The 19,100-nt window shown below is 59.5% G+C and overlaps 4 protein-coding genes across 6 annotated transcripts; 3 read left to right on the top strand and 1 right to left on the bottom strand.

Moving 5' to 3' along the window:
* Window positions 1-266: 266 nt before the first annotated feature.
* On the bottom strand, window positions 267-7,656 carry LOC104300572 (putative protein PTGES3L). 3 transcript variants are annotated; one of them, XM_054176935.1, is made up of 17 exons: window positions 7,595-7,656; window positions 7,064-7,177; window positions 6,880-6,946; window positions 6,477-6,575; window positions 5,981-6,070; window positions 5,834-5,887; window positions 4,932-5,054; window positions 4,708-4,867; window positions 4,179-4,236; window positions 3,671-3,827; window positions 3,465-3,581; window positions 2,731-2,861; window positions 2,507-2,573; window positions 2,229-2,320; window positions 1,239-1,293; window positions 621-715; window positions 267-485 (listed from the first exon to the last, which is right to left on the bottom strand). In XM_054176935.1, exons 1-17 carry the CDS (start codon window positions 7,600-7,602, stop codon window positions 281-283), a joined length of 1,692 nt encoding a protein of 563 aa, XP_054032910.1. In that variant the 5' UTR covers window positions 7,603-7,656; the 3' UTR covers window positions 267-280. The 3 variants fall into 3 exon arrangements, with proteins under 3 accessions (XP_054032910.1, XP_054032911.1, XP_054032909.1); XM_054176936.1 differs by lacking the exons at window positions 5,834-5,887; window positions 5,981-6,070; window positions 6,477-6,575; ... (1 more) ...; window positions 7,064-7,177; window positions 7,595-7,656 and adding an exon at window positions 5,128-5,192; XM_054176934.1 differs by lacking the exons at window positions 267-485; window positions 621-715; window positions 1,239-1,293; ... (6 more) ...; window positions 4,708-4,867; window positions 4,932-5,054 and adding an exon at window positions 5,487-5,612.
* A 259-nt stretch (window positions 7,657-7,915) lies between these two features.
* On the top strand, window positions 7,916-12,099 carry RUNDC1 (RUN domain containing 1). Its single transcript, XM_054176971.1, has 5 exons — window positions 7,916-8,278; window positions 8,681-8,839; window positions 9,083-9,281; window positions 9,528-9,635; window positions 10,530-12,099. The coding sequence occupies exons 1-5, from the start codon at window positions 7,970-7,972 to the stop codon at window positions 11,393-11,395; spliced, it is 1,641 nt and encodes a 546-aa protein (XP_054032946.1). The 5' UTR covers window positions 7,916-7,969; the 3' UTR covers window positions 11,396-12,099.
* Window positions 12,100-12,264: 165 nt separating this feature from the next.
* Window positions 12,265-14,097, top strand: RPL27 (ribosomal protein L27). The gene is made up of 5 exons (XM_054176842.1): window positions 12,265-12,306; window positions 12,440-12,522; window positions 12,686-12,855; window positions 13,184-13,294; window positions 14,006-14,097. Exons 2-5 carry the CDS (start codon window positions 12,442-12,444, stop codon window positions 14,052-14,054), a joined length of 411 nt encoding a protein of 136 aa, XP_054032817.1. The 5' UTR covers window positions 12,265-12,306; window positions 12,440-12,441; the 3' UTR covers window positions 14,055-14,097.
* A 468-nt stretch (window positions 14,098-14,565) lies between these two features.
* On the top strand, window positions 14,566-17,794 carry IFI35 (interferon induced protein 35). Its single transcript, XM_054176586.1, has 10 exons — window positions 14,566-14,728; window positions 14,788-14,860; window positions 14,914-15,055; window positions 15,300-15,435; window positions 15,757-15,881; window positions 16,186-16,330; window positions 16,530-16,654; window positions 16,846-17,035; window positions 17,272-17,378; window positions 17,528-17,794. The coding sequence occupies exons 1-10, from the start codon at window positions 14,566-14,568 to the stop codon at window positions 17,717-17,719; spliced, it is 1,398 nt and encodes a 465-aa protein (XP_054032561.1). The 3' UTR covers window positions 17,720-17,794.
* The last annotated feature ends 1,306 nt before the right edge of the window (window positions 17,795-19,100 follow it).

Here is a 19,100-nt window from a genome sequence, read left to right as displayed (position 1 = left end):
GCTCCAAAAGAGCTGGGAAGAGCCACACCCCAGCAAGGGCTGCCACACGAAGGTGGACAATGACCTGTCCACAGGGCACCCATGCTGCCTTCCAGCTCGCTCCACCCTGGCTGAGCCAGGAGTGTTTGCTGCGCTCTGAGGACAGCTCACCACCACTTGCAGTCACTTAAGGAGGTGCAGCATTTGTCTGGGGAAAGGAAAGAATCCTTCAGCGAAGTGCCGCAGGCACCAGCACAGCACTCACAGAACCTCTCTGCACCAGCTGCCCAAGTCTGTGTCTTTATTCTGAGAGAGCTGCTGGGGCAGCTGCTGCCAAGCAGGGAGGAGCCCTGCTTTGGAGAACTGATTCTGACATTTCAGGGCTTCTCTGGCTGAGGAACTCCTGCAGCAGAGCTTGCACCTCTCCTCGGCGACTCATCTTGCTTGCCTTGCCCTGAAAGCGGCCTCGCTTCCCAGCTCCTTTGCCTCCCAGCAGCTCTGCCACCCTGCAGTGACAACAGTACAGGGTGAAGGCCACCCAAAAGAGATTGGCCTGGCCTGACCTGCTCCAGAGAGCAAACAGGGTCCACGCCCAGATGCTTCATCTGAAATGCTGTTAAAGGAACCACAGGATGTGTTACCTGGGACCCAGATTCTCAACTGCTTCAACAGGGCCAGCTAGAAGAAAGAGTCCTGCGTCCTTTTCGTCCCCCACAGTCAAGAACAGCAGGGCTTCCTGTAGACAGAAAGGGGTCTTGCTCCAGAATCACCAGTGCCCTCCTTGTCAGAGAGAGAACAGGCACTGACCACAAACCCCATCCAAGCACTGAACAGTTCAAGAGTTTGGGTGCATCACGGAGACAGGCTCAGCTTGCAGAGAGTAAAATAAAAGCATGTGTGGGGTGTCTTACAAACTTTGTATGCTCAGTGGGGGACAGAATGAGCACAGGAGGATACTAAGTAAGCAGGATTGTTGTAGTTCCCTTCCAACTGAAACAGTCCAGTCTAGGTTAAACCAGCCAGTGAGGCTCTTTGGGGGACAGGCTCATCTACAGTGCTCTGAATTTTCACTGCTGTTTTTCTGAGGGCTGAGGATTCCCTCTCCTGCAGCCTGAGGCTGGTGGGGACAAAAAACTGATGTAACTTTTGAAAGGAAGCAGACCTGCCCAGGGCAAACACAAGAGAGCTGCTGGCCCTGCCTGTGCTCTGCCTGCAGGGAACAGGCAGCACTGCCAGGTCAGTCCTCAGCAGGAGCTCACCTCTGTCCTGACCTCGTTAGCGATGATGTTCATAAACTCAGAGTCACCTTCTTTCCTGTAGGGATGGGTGAAAAAACACTTCAGAAGGAAGCAAAAATCCCCAGAGTCCGAAATACCAATCAGGAATCGAAAGCCTGGTCAGGGCTGGGGTTTTGCCCTCTTGCTGCTGGGATGCAGCTGAGTTTTTCAGACACATCTACATCCTTACTGTGCACTGCTGGGGGCACATCAGCAATTATTTGAGTGTTTAGGAAATAGAATGTCTCAGCTTTACTTGAAAATACCAAGGGCCGAGAGAGCTCAAACACAGCTATTTCTTTGCTGTAAGACCAGAAGGATTCAGTGACTTGACTGTGCCCAGTTCTGGGCCCCTCAGTTTAGGAAAGATGTTGAGATGCTGGAAGGTGTCCAGAGAAGGGCAACAAAGCTGGGGAGGGGTCTGGAGCACAGCCCTGGGAGGAGGGGCTGAGGGAGCTGGGGTTGCTTAGCCTGGAGAAGAAGAGGCTCAGGGGAGACCTTCTTGCTCTCTACAACTTCCTGAAGGGAGGTTGTAGACAGGCAGGGGCTGGTCTCTTCTCCCAGGCAACCAGCACCAGAACAAGAGGACACAGCCTCAAGCTGTGCCAGGGAGGTTTAGGCTGGAGGTGAGGAAAAAATTCTTCCCAGAAAGAGAGACTGGCCACTGGGATGTGCTGCCCAGAGAGGTGGTGGAGTCACCATCACTGGAGGTGTTTAGGAGGAGACTGGATGGGGTGCTTGGTGCCATGGTTTAGTTGATTAGATAGCGTTGGGTGATAGGTTGGACTTGATGATCTCTGAGGTCTCTTCCAACCTGGTTTATTCTATTCTATTCTTTGATCACAGAACCTTCCAGCAGGCTGAGGCAGTTTAATATTCTGTTCACCTTGTTTACACTCTTCCTGGAAGCCTGAACAGGTGTCAGAGGTGCAGCTGCCCTAAAAGGTGCAAAACACCTGAACTCCACCATACCTGTGTAGCACAAACAGCTGACTCTGAGCAGCTCTGCTCTTGAAGTCCTGGGCTATCAAGACAGCCAAGTCTCTGAGCAGGTTCAGGTTATTCTGAAAGAAAAGCAAATAAGCTGCAGATGCAGGAGGCAGTGTGGGCAGCAAGTTGTTCCCAGAGACAGGAGCAGTTCTCACAATAACCACAAAACCTGATGTCTACAATTCCAGCCCCAGCTATCAGAATAAAGCTGAGGTCTACAGCAGGCAGCCACAGTCTGCTTTTGGCAGCCATCCTCATACCTTCTGAAGCAGCTTCACTGAACTGTGAAGCCTCTTCACTGCCTCTACATGCTCACCTGGTCCACTCCTGAAAGAACAAGGAGAATGTGGACACCACTCTGAAGGACAAAGCAAGGGACAAAGGCAGATACACCACGAAATGCACCAGGCAGCTGCACCCTGATGCTTCTGTGGTATTTGCCAGGAGGAACAGCAAAGGTGGAACAAAGTGGAAAGGGCATTACTTGAGCAGTGATGTTAGAGCCTTCTCAGTACTGTGACTTTGCTCAACTGACTTCAGCACTCTGTTTCCTGCCAGGAAAACCAAGTTGGTTTTGTTCTTTTTTGCCTTTTCTGTGCCAAGGAGTTTAATCACCTTAAAAAGAAAATCAGAGCAGCACAGTGGTTTGCTTTTACTCACACAGCTCTTCAGCTCCTACCAGACTATGCCTTGTTGTGTTTTGGCTATCAGTGACAATGAACTGACTGAAATCAGCCACAAGGTCAACATAACAACAGCCAAGGAGTCAATAGGGTGAAATTAACACAACTTGCTACTTATGGGCTGGCACTCTGAGTACATCTCCTTGTCTCTGCTGGGACACAGGCTCCAACCCACGACTGAAAACACAGAAACACTTAAAGGCAGCTCTAGAATTTTATCTCCCCCTCCCTGCCAGAGGATTTCTCATTTGTGACGAAGTTGCAAAGGAATTGGTGCTTTAGCAGAGGGAACAGTGATAAGAACCCAGCGATGCACCACCACATCCCCTCTACAGGGGCATGGGCAGCTTGGGAAACACCACAGTTCAGGGCAGGGCTGAGCTCTGGATCATGAAGGAATGGAGCCTGACTATCAGCACCTGCCTGCTGCTCTGCCCCTTGCTCCTGTCACCCCTTTACCATCAGGGGCTGCTGCTGTGCTGGGTCTGACTGTGTGAAACAGGGCTCCCAGAGACAGCTTAGCAGCAGCCCCCACCTGCAAGTCACTCAGGTTGGAGACATGAGTCCCACAGCACATGTTGGAGTCTATGCCTTTGATGTCAACAACTCGCACTGGGCCCACGTGGTCATCTGGCAGACCTCGGCTTCTCACCTGGCAACAGCAGGACAGTGGCAAGCTGGTGACATCCCTGCCACAGCTGCTTTGTTCCCAGGGATATCATCAGTTCCCCACCACTCAACTGTTTCAATCTCAGGGTCATCTGCAGCCAGTTCCCTCACTGCCACGGGCACCCTCTCCCGGATTTTCTCATTCACACTCCTCTCCAGGGCCTCTATTTGCTCTGCAGTCACGGAGGGGGTGTCCAGCTCAATGAGGCTTCGCTGACGGCCCAGCTCCCTGCACCGATGAAGAACATCCACTGCTGCAGCTCAGAGCAGCTGCAAGGTCCCTCTGCAGCACTCAGTGCCACCCCACTGCCAGGATGTGGTGACTGAGGCTAAAGACACCTCTCTGCTCCCTGTTATTTGCAAAGTACCAGAGACCAACCACACACTTAGAGGACAGAACAAATACTTTGCACAGCTTCACTCCAGGTCAGTCACCTCTCCCAGGCCCCCTCAGCCCAAGTGAAACATCCAAGGGCAAACTACTTTTGATTTATCAACATTCAGCTCCTTGTTGCCCAGCATGGTGGCAAACACCAAACAAGGTAAGACCGGGGTCAAAAGAAGCCATTTCCCAGCTCACCATGAAGTTGTCTTGAACCCAAACATCTGTTCTGCAATGGCAGTGATGAGATGTTGTCCTACAAGAGAGAGGCAGGCAACAGCTTTGAGTGCCACTGCACACCAGGGGAGAGATTTTTGGCCAAACTGTGTTTTATCTTCTGACATTCCCTGTGATATTTGCAAATGCCCAGGCACGTGCTTGGCACTGTGGGGCTCATGCTACCACACAGGAGCAGAGAGAAAACACAGCCAACACCCCATGGGGTTTGAACCCCAAGGACACCACAGTGCATGCTGGTTGGATTTTTCCTTCCCCTTGACAGTGAATTTGTCTAGAGACCAAGAGGAGCCCACAGGGGAGGCCCAGGGAGGGACCCTGGTACAGAGCTGTCAGGCTTCCCCCTGTCCAGACCAGGGAGGGTCAGGCTGGGCACTGACTGCGCCCAACGTGGGGCCAGGGTGAAAGCCAGGAGACGCTGTCCCGGTCAGGGCTGCGGCACTGCCCGCATCGCTGCAACAAGGCGCTGCCGGTCAGGCCGAGCACGGACCTGAATGTTGCTGCATGTGGTCGAAGCGTCGGTCCCAGTCCAGCGACAGCAGCACCTCGGCGCCCGGTTCCAGCGGCGCCTGCACGAAGTGGATGGCCTCGGGGCCCCGCCGGGTCACACGCAGCACCGGCACATCGCCGATGAGGCCGCGGTCGTCGGGCTGCGGACACAAGAAGTCAGTGCCGCCACCTCGGCCCCGGCCTCCCGCCCGGCCCGGCACGTACCTGCCCGCCGCCCTCGGGAAAGAGGATAGTGTCCTCCAGCACCACCTGGAACCCGCGCAGCGGCTCCCCGCCGCCCTCGGGCCGCAGCTCCGCCGCCCGGCACGACACCACCCTGGTGGCGAACTGCAACGGAGACGCCGGCGGCGTGAGCACCGACCCGCGCCGCCGCCCCCCGCCCCGGCCGCCCCTCCGCTACCTGCCGGGCCCAGCTGTCCCGCTGGCACTGGAACACCATGCCGGCAGCGAGGGCGACGCGGGGCGGCAGGCGCGGGGACGGGGAGGACGGCGGCCGAGAGCGAGCATGGGACCGGCGGGGACGGCGGCCGAGAGGGGACAAGACGCTGGCGGTCGCCGCCTCGGTCCCGCCGCTGGGCGGGATCTACCTGGCCATGCGCACTGCGCGCGCCCCCGGTACAAGGCCTGCAGGCGGAGGGCGGCTCTCGGCGGCTCGAGCCGACAGCAGATAACGACAACAGCTCACGTTTATTGCCCCGTGCCCCGCGCGGGTAACCGGCACGGGGAGACCGGACGGCTACCGCCGCCCTGGGTTGGGATCCGCTGCGCTCTGCGGGGAACCGGGCTGGGTGGCTATGCTCCCCCGGAGCGCCCTGCCCGCGTCGCTCGCACTGGGAGTCTTTCTGTGGTCGCAGCGTCCTCAGGGCCTCGGCTTCAGAGGTCATCCTGCGGGAGGAGGAGCAGGGTGACGGGGAGGAGGTGGGCATCGGCCACGCAGCCCCCGGTCGCCCAGAGAGCACGTCCCAGCTGGCTTCGGGTGGGGCTGCCCGAAGAGAGCCGCTGGAGGTGCTGCCGGCATCCCGGAGCGGGTGGAGAGCCAGAGGCTCGTCTCGGCAGGGGGCATCTGCTGCAGGGTCTGGGGAAGGAGGTCTGGCGGTGGTGCTTACATCCAGGTCGTCCATGGCGGGGGGAGGCCCTTTGTCCGTCACCTTCTCCAGGAGCTGGATGGGAAAGAAGCAGCTGCAGGAACTCCAAATGCCCAGCTCCCCCACCTCGCACCTGCCCAGAACCCTGAAGCCTGCAGCCCAGCGCACCTCTGCGTACTGCTCCACCATGGCCCTCTCCACCTCCTCATCACCTTCCCAGTCTCGCCAGTTGTCAAAGTCCACAGAGAGCCAAGCCGGCTGTGGGAAAAGAGCATCTTCTGAGACAGGCAGCAGCACGGCGGGGACCAGGCAGTCCTGTCTTTGCAGCCCAGGGCCTGTGCTGTGGGGCAAGGACAGGCTGCTCCCGCAGGAGCGAGGGGCTGGGCAGCCTGGGGGAAGGGTAGGAGGGGGAACGAGTCCCCTTGCCTGCTGGTGCTGGGCCTGACCCTGCCCGTGCCAAGAGAAAGGGTGCTGCATCCCTCCTGGAGGGCAGAGTCCATGGACTGGCAGTGACCATGAGATTGGTCTCTTTGGGACCTCTCTGTTGGGATGCCCACATAGGGTACTTGGTGTCTGTCTGAGGGGAGGCTGAGCACCACAGGGTGCCATACGGGGACAGCATATGCACCAAGACTGGTCCCGGCCACTGGGGCCCCACACACACCTTGATGTTCTCCTTGGTGATGCGGGGCCAGGCCACTTTCTCTTTCCACTTCCTCATAAAACACGTGATGGAGCGGTCAGAGCGCTTCTCCTGTGAGTCCTGCCAAGAGATCAGTGCCTCAGTTGCGTGTCTGCTGGGCTGTTCTCTGCAATCCATTGCAGATATGCACAGGGTTAAAGCTCAGCCACATTCAGGCTGTGAGGAATATAGAAGCTTGGAGGCAGGTGATTACTGGCCCACTGTGAGTTGCCAGGCCCAGGGTCAGGGCTCCCTGCCTTGTGCCCACCCCACTTGGGAAACGGAGAGCATTCATCTCTAAGTCGTGTCATCAAGACTGCATGAGCTGAGTTTAACTCCCTGCCTGATGCAGGCTGGAGAACAGATTGTTGGGGGAAAGCCTCACCTTGGAGTTGACCCTGGCATACAGATTGATCTCATTGTAGAACTCCACACCATCTGCGTTTTTGCAGCTGCCAAAACAGAGCAACAGCCTGGCTTAGGGCAGGACTGAGACCACGTGAGCCCTGTCCCCTGAACCAGCCCCTGCTCAGTGCTGTGTCCTGGCCGGCAGGGCAGTTGCAGCTCACCTGAACACCAGCCGCTGGTCCTCAATGACGACCTTGACATCCTTGCTGTCCTCGACACAGAACTCGAGGTAGACATACCGCGGGCGGTCGTACCACAGCGTCTTGGCAGCTTGCCTTGGGAATGAACAGACCAGCAGGGAGTTCCACGGTGCCCAGCAGTGGTGTCATGAGACCATGCCAGGCGTGATGTGGGGACTGGGTCAAGAAGGTGCCCCAAATGTGCCCCCTGCCTGGGCCGAGCCCCAGGGCTGGTCGCATGGTAGCAGTGGGCAGTGGGTGGCAGTCGGTGGGCACACAGCACTCCCCTCCCGCTCCTCACGCGGCCCCTCGCCTCGGCAGCCAGTGGGCCCCGGCAGCCTGGCCTGCCCTCGCTTTTCCCTGCCGTTCCCGGCGCCGTTCCCCCGTTGCCCCGAACCGGGGGGTCCTACCCGGTGGAGCCTCAGGCTCCGGGCCCTGAGCGGGTGTCCGAAACCCCCGACTGGACACTGCCCCGGGGACCGGGCGCTGCCAGCCCCGTCCGGCCACGCTCACCTCGCCATGGCGGTGCTGACCCCGCCCCGCGCTATTTCGGGCCGGGGGCGCGGCTGTCGGCGGGGGCCGGCAGCGGGGACCGGCAGTTGGGATCAGCCGGGCAGAGCGCAGCCAGTTCGCGGCCCGGTCACTGGCCCTCCTCGCGCTGCCCGCAGTGGATACACCACACGCCCCGGCCCCGCGACTCCGGGACCCGCAGCCCTGCGACCCCGGGACCCGCAGCCCTGCGACCCCGGGACCCCCGGCCCCACCGCAGCGGTCCCGCCGGGCCGCGAGGGGACGCTCTGACTACGCCCCGCCCCCGCCAGGCCCCGCCCCCGCCCCGCGCCGTGACGGCAAGATGGCGGCGGCGTCGCGGCGGCGGTAGGGGCAGCCATGGACGCGGAGGGTGGCCCGCTGGGCCCGGGGGAGCGCTGGGCGCCGGTGGGTGCCGTGTCGGCGGCGGCGGCGGAGGACGAGGAGGAGACGGAGGAGGAAGCGACAGCGGGCGGGTCGCCTCAGTCGGTGCCGCGGCTGCGGGCAGAGCGGTGCCGCCTGCAGGGGGCGCTGCTGGCCCTGGCCTCGCACTTCGCGCAGGTTCAGTTCCGGCTGCGGCAGGTGGCGCGCGCCGGGCCCGGCGAGCAGCAGCGGCTGCTGAGGGAGCTGGAGGAGTTCGCCTTCCGCGGCTGCCCCGGGCCCGCGCCGGTGAGTGCCGGCGGGACGCGACTCTGGTGGGTGAGGGAGTACCGTCTGCTTTCGCATGGCGTAGCGTGCCACGCGAGACCGGTACGTGCGAAAGCCCGTCAACAGCGGCGCGCGTCCGTTTTATCGCTGGGGCGCTCGGTCCGAGAAGGACTCGGCTTTAACAGACGTTAAAGACTTGCACCGTGTGAGCCTTTCCTGCTCCGCCCGAGACGCGGCGGTGACTCGGGACGCAGCACCGCTTCCTGCGTCCCGGCTGGGGCGTGGAGCTCCAGCCGTGCCTCTCCGTGGCCTTCAGGCACGGCTTCGTCTCGGGCTGAGAGAAACTCTCAAACCACAGTCCTGTTCTCTGAGGCTTGGCTATGATGGTAAATGTTCAACTTATTTACTGGCAACTTTTTTCAGGGTGAGCAAGAGAAGCAGCAGCAAAGTGAGGTCCAGAAGGAGAAGCAGAGGGAGCTGATCCTGCAGCTCAAGACACAGCTGGATGACCTGGAGACGTTTGCTTACCAAGAGGGCAGCTATGATTCTCTGCCACAGTCTGTGGTTATGGAAAGACAACGGGTAAGGCTCACAAAGCCTTTCTGCCTGTACCTTGTAGTGTTACGTAGTCTTATGGACTGCAGGAGTTGCTCAGTCCTTGTTTCTTGCCAGCAGCTGTAATGGAGTATCAGTAATTTGACTGTGTAAACCTGTCCCGTGTCTGCTGCAGTGTTTTGTGTGCAGCGTGTGGATAAAGGAGCATTTTGAAGCTCGTGGGCAGCAGCACCACACAGTGAGATCATGCTACTATCTTGTGGTTTACAGATGATTATAAATGAGTTGATAAAGAAGCTGGACATGGACTTGAGTGAAGATATTGCAACGCTGTCTCCAGAGGAACTGCGACAGCGTGTGGATGCTGCCATAGCACAGATTGTTAACCCAGCCAGGGTAAAGGAGCAGCTGGTGGAACAGCTGAAGACACAGATAAGGGACCTTGAAATGTTCATCAACTTCATTCAGGGTCAGTGCTGGGGTTTTGGATGAGCAGATTGAATTGTTTTGTAATTCCCTATTGTGAGGACAGATGTTGCAGATGTTAGAGGATGTAGGAAGGGGTTCTGGGTCCTGGGGGAGAACAGATTTCCCTGAATTGATGGTGGGGGAATGGAAAAGATGCAAAGAGGTCTAATGGATATTGACCTTGATACTTGGGGTGTGCAGCTTAAATTCACAGGTGTGAAATGACAGTGTGAAATTCTTGTTCTAGATGAAGTTGGAAGCTCTGGGAAGGCAGAAGATGGACACTGTGAATGTGCAGGCAGAAAAGATGGTGGTGGCTCCTTCAAATCAAGTACCCAACCTTCTGGAAACAGAGGTGGGCACTGCTCGGCTTGGAGCTTCCAGCATGGATCCTACAGCAACATGCTCAATAACCAAGCCTGAACCCACATCTGGTCACAGCAGGCTGCTTTGCTTTTTCCTGGCAGCTAGTTTCTGTGTCCAGTTTTGTCACCCTTCTTCTGTGGGATCTTTAGAGTAGTCACAGAACCTGAATGCATGACACTGAGGGTGGGATTGGTCCTCAGAGGAGATTTGGAGTAGAAGCAGCTTCTGATACTTGGTGCAAACTGCAGTCAGACTTAGCAGCCTTGTCTTGTACATGTTTTGGCTACAGTGCAGTGTAGTTAACACTCAGCTCTTAGCTCTGTGAGCTGGATGTGTAATCTGAGACTGGTCTACTTACCACAGAGTTGTGTTTGAACCAGAATAGTACCCTAGAGGAAATACCTTTGCCTTTGTGGTGTGAGGCATCTCCTGCTCATTGGACATAGAAAGCTGTTGTAGGATTCAGAACCATAGAATACACTGGGTTTGGGAGGGACCTTTGAAGGTCATCTAGTCCAACTCCCCTGCAGTAAGCAGAGACATCCCCAACTAGATTGGGTTGCTCAGAGCCCCATCAAGCTTGACTGAATGTCTGCAGGGTTGAGGCCTCTACCACCTCCTGAGCAACCTGTTCCTCTGTTCCACCAGGTTGCCAAGGGAGGTGGTGAAGTGAGATGTGAGATACATTCTCTGTGAGATAGTGGACGACAGGCCGTGCAAATGTTTGCTTTTCTGTTTGGCTTCAGTGCTTTGAAGCTCTAAAAAGGAGCATCAGTCCTGGTGACAAAACCTCCTGAGGAGGAGCAGATATTTGCACTTCCTTGTGTGTATGAAAGTGCTGACTCCTAATGAGAGTATTTATTCTCTTCTCTAACCTGATCAGTGAGCCCAGAAGATGCCAGGAAGATGCGAGAAGCAGGCCTGCACCTCATGCGTCGCATGCTGGCTGTGCTGCAGATATTTGCTGTCAGTCAGTTTGGTTGTGCTGCTGGTCAGATTCCTCGCACCCTCTGGCAGAAGGACCAAGCCAGCAAGGACTACTCCCCCCTAATTAAGAAACTGGAATTGTCAGTAGAGAGGGTGAGGCAGCTTGCTATGAAGCACCAGCAGGAAGACCACATCATCAGTCCCACTGATCTGCAGGACATTCCCTTAGCAGGCAGAGATGAGCTGACCCTAGCTGTGCGTAAGGAGTTGGCCATAGCTTTGCGAGACCTGATGGCCCACGGGCTCTATGCCCCTTCCCAAGGAATGAGCCTGGTACTGGCACCCATTGCCTGCTTGATTCCTGCGTTCAGCTCGGCGCCGCAGGCCATGCACCCCTGGGAGCTCTTTGTGAAGTACTACAACACCAAGAACGGCCAAGCCTTCGTGGAGTCCCCAGCCCGCAAGCTCTCCCAGGCTTTCGCCCTGCCTGTGACGGGAGGAGCAGCCACCACCCCCAAGCAGAGCCTGCTGACAGCCATCCACACGGTGCTGACGGAGCATGACCCCTTCAAGCGCAGCGCAGACTCCGAGCTGAAGGCTCTGGTGTGCATGGCGCTGAACGAGCAGCGCCTGGTCTCCTGGGTCAACCTGATCTGCAAATCTGGAGCTTTGGTGCAGTCCCACTACCAGCCCTGGAGCTACATGGCAAACACAGGCTTCGAGAGTGCCCTCAATGTTCTCAGCCGCCTGAGCAACTTAAAATTCAACCTCCCAGTTGACCTGGCTGTCCGGCAGCTGAAAAACATCAAAGATGCTTTTTGATGTATTTTTATTGTAGATCACACATTTTCCTGTGTAGGCAGCTGCTGGGCTCCAGTAGCCTGGCTTTTTTAAGACCAAATTTGGCTCTTTGAAGTTGGTAATTGCAATTAGGGAAATCCAATCGTGTTGATGCTGGAACTCTGTGTTTTACAGGGCTGACACTGCAAAGCTGCTGGAGGTTGGGTGCTGTGCAACACCTCACCCCGCCCCGTTGTGCAGCTCTGAGGAGCAGAACCACATGGTTGACAAGCAACCAGAAAGTGCTCCAGCGCATGGAGCTGGCAGCCCTGAGTGCAGTGGGGGCCTGGCCACGGAGACTGCAGGCAGCTGAGGTCCTGTTGAACCTACAGCTCGATTCCTGGGCTGCCCTCCCTCGGCTGTTTCTTAGTCTGTGCTCTGAACTATGCCCCTGCGAGATGCCCATCAGAGGGTTGCCTGGTGGCAGGGGACTTGCCCTCCCCGCTATGAATTCGGCTGACCCGCGGGTGCAGGGACTGCACTCCTCCAGTGCTGGGGGCTCGGTGATCCACGGGAGCAGTCGGGTGGGGGCGGGCTTTGCCCAGCAGCCCTCGAGCTCTTTGTTCGAAGCTTCTGTGCAGTGGTGAGCGCGCCCGCGTCCGGTGCCGGACCGGGGATGATTAAACCGCTTTAGCAAGTGCGTGTGTGGAGAAGGCGTCTGGCTGCTGTGTCTGATCGCCGTTCGGTACGAGCCTTGCGCAGCGGCTGCGCCGACTCGCCGCAGTCGCGGTTAAAGCCTCCGCAGGTCCGCAGGGGCGGGCAGGGGCGGCGGGGAGGCGCTCGCCCCACGCATGCGCGGCCCGGTGCTTGGGGGCGCAGCGGAAGTGCGGCAGGGGGCGGGGCGCCGCTGCTGCTTCCTTTTCCTGTTTGGGCGCCATCGCCGCGGAGCTTTGGTGAGTGCGGGCCCGGCCGCGGGATCCGGGGCCATCCGTGACATTCGCCGGGATCAGGCGGGAGCCGGGGCCGGCCGCGGGGGCGGGAGGCGGCCGCAGGCCCGGACGTGACCGCCGTGCGCTGTCTCTGCAGAGATGGGGAAGTTCATGAAGCCGGGGAAGGTGGTGCTGGTGCTGGCCGGCCGCTACTCGGGGCGCAAGGCTGTCATCGTGAAGGTGAGCAGAGCCGGCGGGGCAGAACCCGGCGGGGCAGAACCCGGCGGGGCAGAACCTGGCGCCTTGCTGCCGCCCGTTCCTGGGCGGGCTCCCCCTGGGGATTCCCGGCGGCGCTGGCTGGCGCTCCGCGGTGCCATCGCCGGCGACGGTCGGTGTGTTTCAGAACATCGATGATGGTACCTCGGACCGGCCGTACAGCCACGCTTTGGTGGCCGGCATCGACCGCTACCCGCGGAAGGTGACCGCTGCGATGGGCAAGAAAAAGATCGCCAAGAGGTCCAAGATCAAGTCCTTCGTGAAGGTTTACAACTACAACCATCTGATGCCCACGCGGTGCGTGTCCGCAGTGTGCCGGCTTCTGCTGCCCGGGGCGTCCCCTCCTCTTGCAGCGATCTCGGAACTGCTGGGGTCACTGAGGCTTAGTGGCGGGGCTGGACAAACACTCTGCAAAACAGGGGCTTGGAGCGTGTGAGGCTGTGGGGGAACAGGGGTGGACTCCTGAAACGTGGCAGGTTTGGTCTAGCCACAGTCATTTTTTCCCTTGATGTTGGGGTACCAACGGGTGGCACTAATTGTGTTTGGCTGCTTCAGGCTGTCTGCTGCACTGGCACCCCTATCCAGACACCGTGGCTGCACTAAACCTTGTCACTCTCTTGCCCAGGTACTCTGTTGATATCCCCCTGGACAAAACCGTGGTCAATAAGGATGTGTTCAGGGACCCCGCGCTGAAACGCAAAGCAAGGCGTGAAGCCAAGGTGAAGTTTGAGGAGAGGTGAGTTGGAAGTTCCTGATCTTTTCCGTGGTGTTGGCTCCTGTCTCTTGGTGTGCCACAGCTGAGGCGATGCCAGGTGGGCCACTTGTACCCCAGTTTGGTTGAACACATTTGCAGTGGAGTGTGTTTCACCTCCCGGCCTGCATGTGTTCACACAGCCATGTGTGCTGGGAGCTGCTGGGTTGGGATGGGGAAATGGTTCACCAGCAGCTGTAGACTTGGGCTGGTGTTTGTGATGATGCTGCAGCCTCGCTCCACCTCCAGTGGGACCTTTCAGAGGCCAGGTGACAATCTCTGGGTGTCTTGCTGCCAGTTTATCTGCTGTCTGTCACCGGACTTGGTGGGGCACTTGAGAGTGTCCAGTCAGGAGTCCTGTTCCGTGTTGTGAGCCTTGACAGGACGGGGGTGTCTGGCAGGCAGCCTGAGGTGCTGGCTGTGTCGAAGTGTTCTCTGGGGCTGTCTGATGCCTCTCCCCCAACTTGTGTGGCACTTCTTGCAGTGTGTGGTGGGTGGAAACCACTGTAGTGGGGGGATGCTGCATGAAGCAGCTTCATGAAGTCAGTAGGAAGCTGACACCTGCTTCCCTTGGGAGATGAAATGCTTTAAGTGGGTCTAGTAGCAGCCCATGCTCAGGGGGCTACATGGGCAGCTTGTCTGCAGGTCCAGTGCTGGCACAGAGCACTCCTAACTGCCCTGTTCCTCCTCTTCCAGGTACAAGACAGGCAAGAATAAGTGGTTCTTCCAGAAGCTGCGATTCTGAAGCTGCAGTGAGGCCGTGTCAATAAATGTTTACTACAACCTGTGTTGTGTTGTTGTACAAACCCAGGCGTTGCTGGGACTGCAGTGGGGGGAGGCTCCTTCTCCACTTGTCTAAGAGCAGGGGAAGCCACCACAGTCTGTGGCTGCAGAGCTTTGTGTAGCTTGCACTGGCACTGCCCTGGGGCACCTTCTGCTTGGAGGGTGCGTGGTGGTGTTCCTGTCCTGGCTTTACCAAAGCTGCAGCAATTCCAGGGAGAAAAAGGGGGAGGGAGGAGGAGCGGTTCCCGTGTCGGTTGCCCACGTCCCCAGCACGAGGCAGGGTGACTGGTGCAGCTCCTCTGGCTGTGCTGGTTCAGCGTTGGGTTCTGTGCCTTACCGTGGCAGTGGTCCCGCTGCCGTGGGGCGGGGAGGGGCTGCGGGTTGACTGTTGCAGAGGCCAAAAGGTGATTTACCGGCGGGGGCTTTGGAGAAGCGGCGTCCACGGGGACGCGGGTGCGGGAAGGTGGCGGGGAATGGAGAAGGGCTTGGGGGGCGGTCAGCACAGCTGCTGGCTGCCCTTGCTTCCGTCGCTGCCGCCGGGGGTGGAGCCGTGCCGGAAAGCGAAAGCGAAGGGCAGGAGGCGACGGCGTCCTACCGGCGGAGGGGTCTCACCGGCAGCGGGGGCTCAAGCAGGCGGTTGGGGTGGTCCCGGTGCTCGGTCCGGTCGGTTAAGGTTTCCCCGTTGCCCTTGCGAGGCCGGGCCTCCGGCGGGGCCGTCCCGGCTGCCACCGTTCTTCCGCCAGCGCCGCGAAGATGGACTCGCCCGGGGTGAGGGACTGAGGGCCGGGGACTGAGGGCCGGGGGGCGCGGCGCGGGGCTAGGCAGCATGGCTCAGGACACTCCTGTCCCCAGGATTCCTTCATCCAGTTTTCTCAGCCCGAGAGCCCGAAGGAGGAAAGCCCAGAGAATGGAAGCCCGGAAGAGACCTCCGCGCACGTCCGGCAGGAGATCCAGCGCTGCAAGGTGCGTCCTGCTGCCTCCGACAGCCGCAGCCAGAGGGGTCCGCACCGCCCAGGCACATCCTCTGGCCAGCCTCGGCTGTGGGCTCGAGGTTCTTGACTTCTCCTGGCAGAGGGGGAGCATCCCGGGTTAAGAGAGCCCATAGTAGGGTCTGTGGGCTGCACCCCGCGTGGGATCCTTCCCAAAGCAGTGTGTGCAAGTGGGGTGCCGCACCGCCGGTCTCACTGGCTGATGATGCCTCTCACAGGAGCTTTGTGCTGCTCTGGAGCAAGACCGCGTGAACCTACAGATGGCCAAGGAAGCTGTAGAGCAAAAGACACAAGAGCTGAGGGAAGGAGAGCTTTGTAAAAACCTTAAGCAAGAAATACCTTTACGCATTCATGAAGAGGTAACCTGCTGGTGGAGGACTTGAGCTGGGAAGGGGCGGGGGGCGCTGCGTGCTTGGCTCACTGCTCGCAGATCACTCTAGTCTGGACCCAGCAGGAGTTTCACAGGACACCACATCAGGCCTGTGCCACGAAGCCAGTCAGTGCTGCGGGGTGGAGGGAGGGCTGGGCTCCAACAGAAGGAGCCAGGCAGGGCTGCCGGCAGTCAAGAGCAGAGTAGTTGGATGTCCAGGAACAGTGCTGTGCTTAAGTCATGGCATGCTGTGGCCCCTCATGCTCTGGAGGTTCTGTGCTGCCCCCTCTTTCTTCTTCTCTTTCTTTCTCTCCAGGTGGCCATTTTCCTCTCAGAGAAGGAGTGGAGCAGACTGAAGCATGACAAGCAGGTGCTGAAACAGAAGGTGGAAGGAGTGAAGAAGAGGCTCCTCTGGGAGGATCCAGCAAGGGTAACAGAGTGTGTCTGGGCACTTGGGTCTGCTGGCAAGGTGCAGGACCCTGTCTGGAGAGCCTGTAGGTGACTGCAGCTGGGCTCTGTGTGATGGCTGGCACAGCTTCTGCTCCTGGGTGGCTCCTTCCAGGGCCAGAAGCTCCAATTACAGCTTTGGGACTCCAAGCACAGCCATACTCCATGAGAGTCTGCTGAGGGTCTCCAGCTGTTTGAGCCATGAGCTTGTTTCTAGTCTGTGGATTGTCAGGGACAGGCCCTGAGCAGGCTCCAGTCTCCTCCAGGTGCTCTGTGCTCCAACCTAGGTGCTGCCAGCCTTGCCAGAGAGGAGCATGGTGTTTAAGGGACTTGTGACAAGCAAGGAGGACACAAACAAGCTGATGCTGATCCCAAAGATCCACTACCCTCTGCTGGGTGGCTCAGCCCTTATCACCTTTGAGAAGGCAGAGGGTAAGAGCCACAGCCAGGTGTCCTGGGTGACTGGTTTGGGGGCTGGCCCTGTGTCTCCTCCCCAGGCCAGAGCTCTGTCCCCTCTGCCAGTGCTGCGTGGGGTTGTGCCCCTCCCCAGAGTGCTGGCTGCCCTGTGTCCCATCCTTTGTGCACTCACAGCAGGTGGCTGATGCCCTGTGGGGGCTCTCCCTGCTTGCAGTGGCCCAGAGGATCCTAGAGATGAAGGAACATGTGGTGGAGCTGAGCTGCGGGGAGGAGCTGGATTGGTGCAGGGTGCGAGTGCGAGCAGTGCCCGTGGATTTACTGATGCCCTCTGCCCTGGAGGTAGGTCCCTGCACTGCAGAGCTGCAGACTGACCTGAGCATGTGCCAGCTCTGCTGTGCTGCACTCCACCGCTACCCAGTGACCTCTGCCAGGTCACTGGTACCACCCCAGCTCAGCCTGTTAGTGCCACAGCTCTGCACTGCGCCGGGGCCAGCCCTGCCCTGGCACTGACTGGCCTGTGCCACCCACAGATGGGGCTGACTCTGAGCAGCAGGAGTATGCTCGTGTCTGGCCTGCCCAGCCTGGGCATCCCTGAGGACGCACTGCTGGACAAGCTGGAGCTCTTCTTCAGCAAGACAAAGAATGGGGGTGGTGAGGTGGAGACCATAGAGTTCCTGGACGATTCTGACCGGGTTATGGTGACCTTTGCAGAGGACGGAGGTGTGTGGGGTGTCAAGCTGCCACCAAGGGGGTCAGCCCATCTGGCTCTGGGGGTGCACCAGTTGTCTCCTGAGAGCAGATGGAGCTGTGCCTGTGGGGCACGGGGAAGGCAGAGTGAGTCCAGGCTGTCCTGAGACTGCTGGTGCAGGTGGGCTGGGGCTGGGCAGTGCCAGCCTTGGTGCCTATGCCAGGGACATAAGTCCTGGGTGGCTCAGGGCTTTCCTTTCCATCATCAGTGGCAGAGCAGCTAATTGAGAGAGGACACATCCAGGTGCTTCTTGGGAAGGGAAAATACGAGGTCAAAATATCACCATGCATGAGCGGAGGTATCACCAACCTGCAGGTGAGGGCACAAACCCTGTGCCAAGCAGGGCCTGCTAGCCCGTGGTGGCAGCTCCTGAAGCCCCCACTCCTGTGCTGCCATGCAGCAGTGCCATCCCGAGGGGACCCCTTCCACGGGGACCTCTGTAGCTCATTCCTGGCTCTGCCCAGCTCCATCCCTCCCGCTGCCCCCGGACGGTCCTGCTCACGGGGATCCCAGATGTGCTGAACGAGGAGTCCATGAGGGACGCCCTGGAGATCCACTTCCAGAAGGGCAGCCGTGGTGGGGGAGAGGTGGACGCCCTGGACTACATCCCGGCGGGACAAGTGGGGGTGGCTGTTTTCACGGAGGATGCAGACTAGCCCTGGCCAAGCCCTGGCCAGCCCGGGGCGGCGGCGTTTGGCGTGGCCGCTGGCACAACAGAATTAAAGTATCTGCAGGGAAAGCTGCGTCTGTCGTGCTGGGGCTGGCTGGGAGCGGGTCCTGTGTGCAAGGCTAGGCCCTTCGCGGGCACGGGGACCAGGAGCGCCGGGTCCCCGGGCCGGGCCGAGCTGTCCGGCGGCGCTGAGCGGAGCTCGGGGCGGGCCGGGGGCGGTGCCCGCGGAGGTGGGGCGGCCCCGGTTTCGCTTTCGCTTCCCCGGGGCGGTGGCGGCGGCGGCGGGGCCGGAGCTGGGGGCAGGTAGCGGGCCGGGCTGGGACGGAGCGGAAGGTCTCCGCGGGGAGGCAACCGGGGAGTGGGAGCGCCCGGTACGGTGAGCGGGAAGCCGGGGCGGGGGACGCTGCCGCCGGGGCTCTCGGGCATGGCGAGCCGCACGGTGCGGGTGCGGGGCTTCCCCGCCGAGCTGCCCCCCGACAGAGTGGCCGACAAGCTGACCATCCACTTCCTGCGTTCCCGCAACGGCGGCGGCGAAATCGCCGACGTGCAGGTGCTGCCCGGGACTTGCGCTCTTATCACCTTCGAGGCGCCGGAAGGTAACGGCCGCACCCGTGCCCCCGGCCCCCCTGCCGCGGTCCCGCGGTCGGGGCGGACCCGGCTAACGGTGCCGGTGCCTTTTTTCCGCAGTCGCCCAACGGGTCCTACAGGCTGAGCACGTGCTGTCGGTCGGCGGGCGGCGGTACCCGCTGGAGGTAACGGCGCACGGCGCGGAGCTCAGCCCCGATGAGGTACGAGGGGCAGCCACCCCCGACGGCCCCGGCAGCTCTGACTCTCTCCTTAGCGTTAATTAGACATAAAGCGCCCCGCGGTTGTTCGTATTCAAATGAGGAATGCGTCATTTGCCCAGGGACAGCCAGGCAGGCTGCGGGGCGTCCGTGCCCGTCCAGGCGAGGAGGACGCGGAGGCGAAGGGGCATTGTTCTGCAGCCCATCTGCTGACACACAGGGGACCCTGTTAATGACTCTGCTGTGTCATTAGCTGGGTACCGTGTCATCAGCTGGACATGCACAGTGTATTTTTCCTCTCCTCAGGAGAGCTTAGGAGACAGAGATGCTGCTCTCTAGGAGGCACTGGAGAATTTGTGCCTTCCCCTCTTGTTTCAAGAGTGTGGCAGGAGCCGTGTCTTGTTTTCTGCCTGAGCACGGAAAACAAGGGCGTGGTGCCAGACTGCCTGAAGCTCTGGGAGGCCCAGGGCTCGACTGCATTTCAGATGCAGAAAGGAGAGTGGTTTTCTTGGGTCCGAGCTGTTTGCAGAGCTCTCTGTAGAAGTGAAGCAGAAAGCTTTTTACTGTGCACAAGGTCCAAAG

This window comes from Dryobates pubescens, chromosome 36, assembly GCF_014839835.1.
Source record: "Dryobates pubescens isolate bDryPub1 chromosome 36, bDryPub1.pri, whole genome shotgun sequence".
In the NCBI taxonomy this organism is placed as follows: Eukaryota; Metazoa; Chordata; class Aves; order Piciformes; family Picidae; genus Dryobates; species Dryobates pubescens.
Note: the sequence above shows the minus strand (reverse complement) of the source record. Positions and strands in the feature narration are given on the sequence as shown.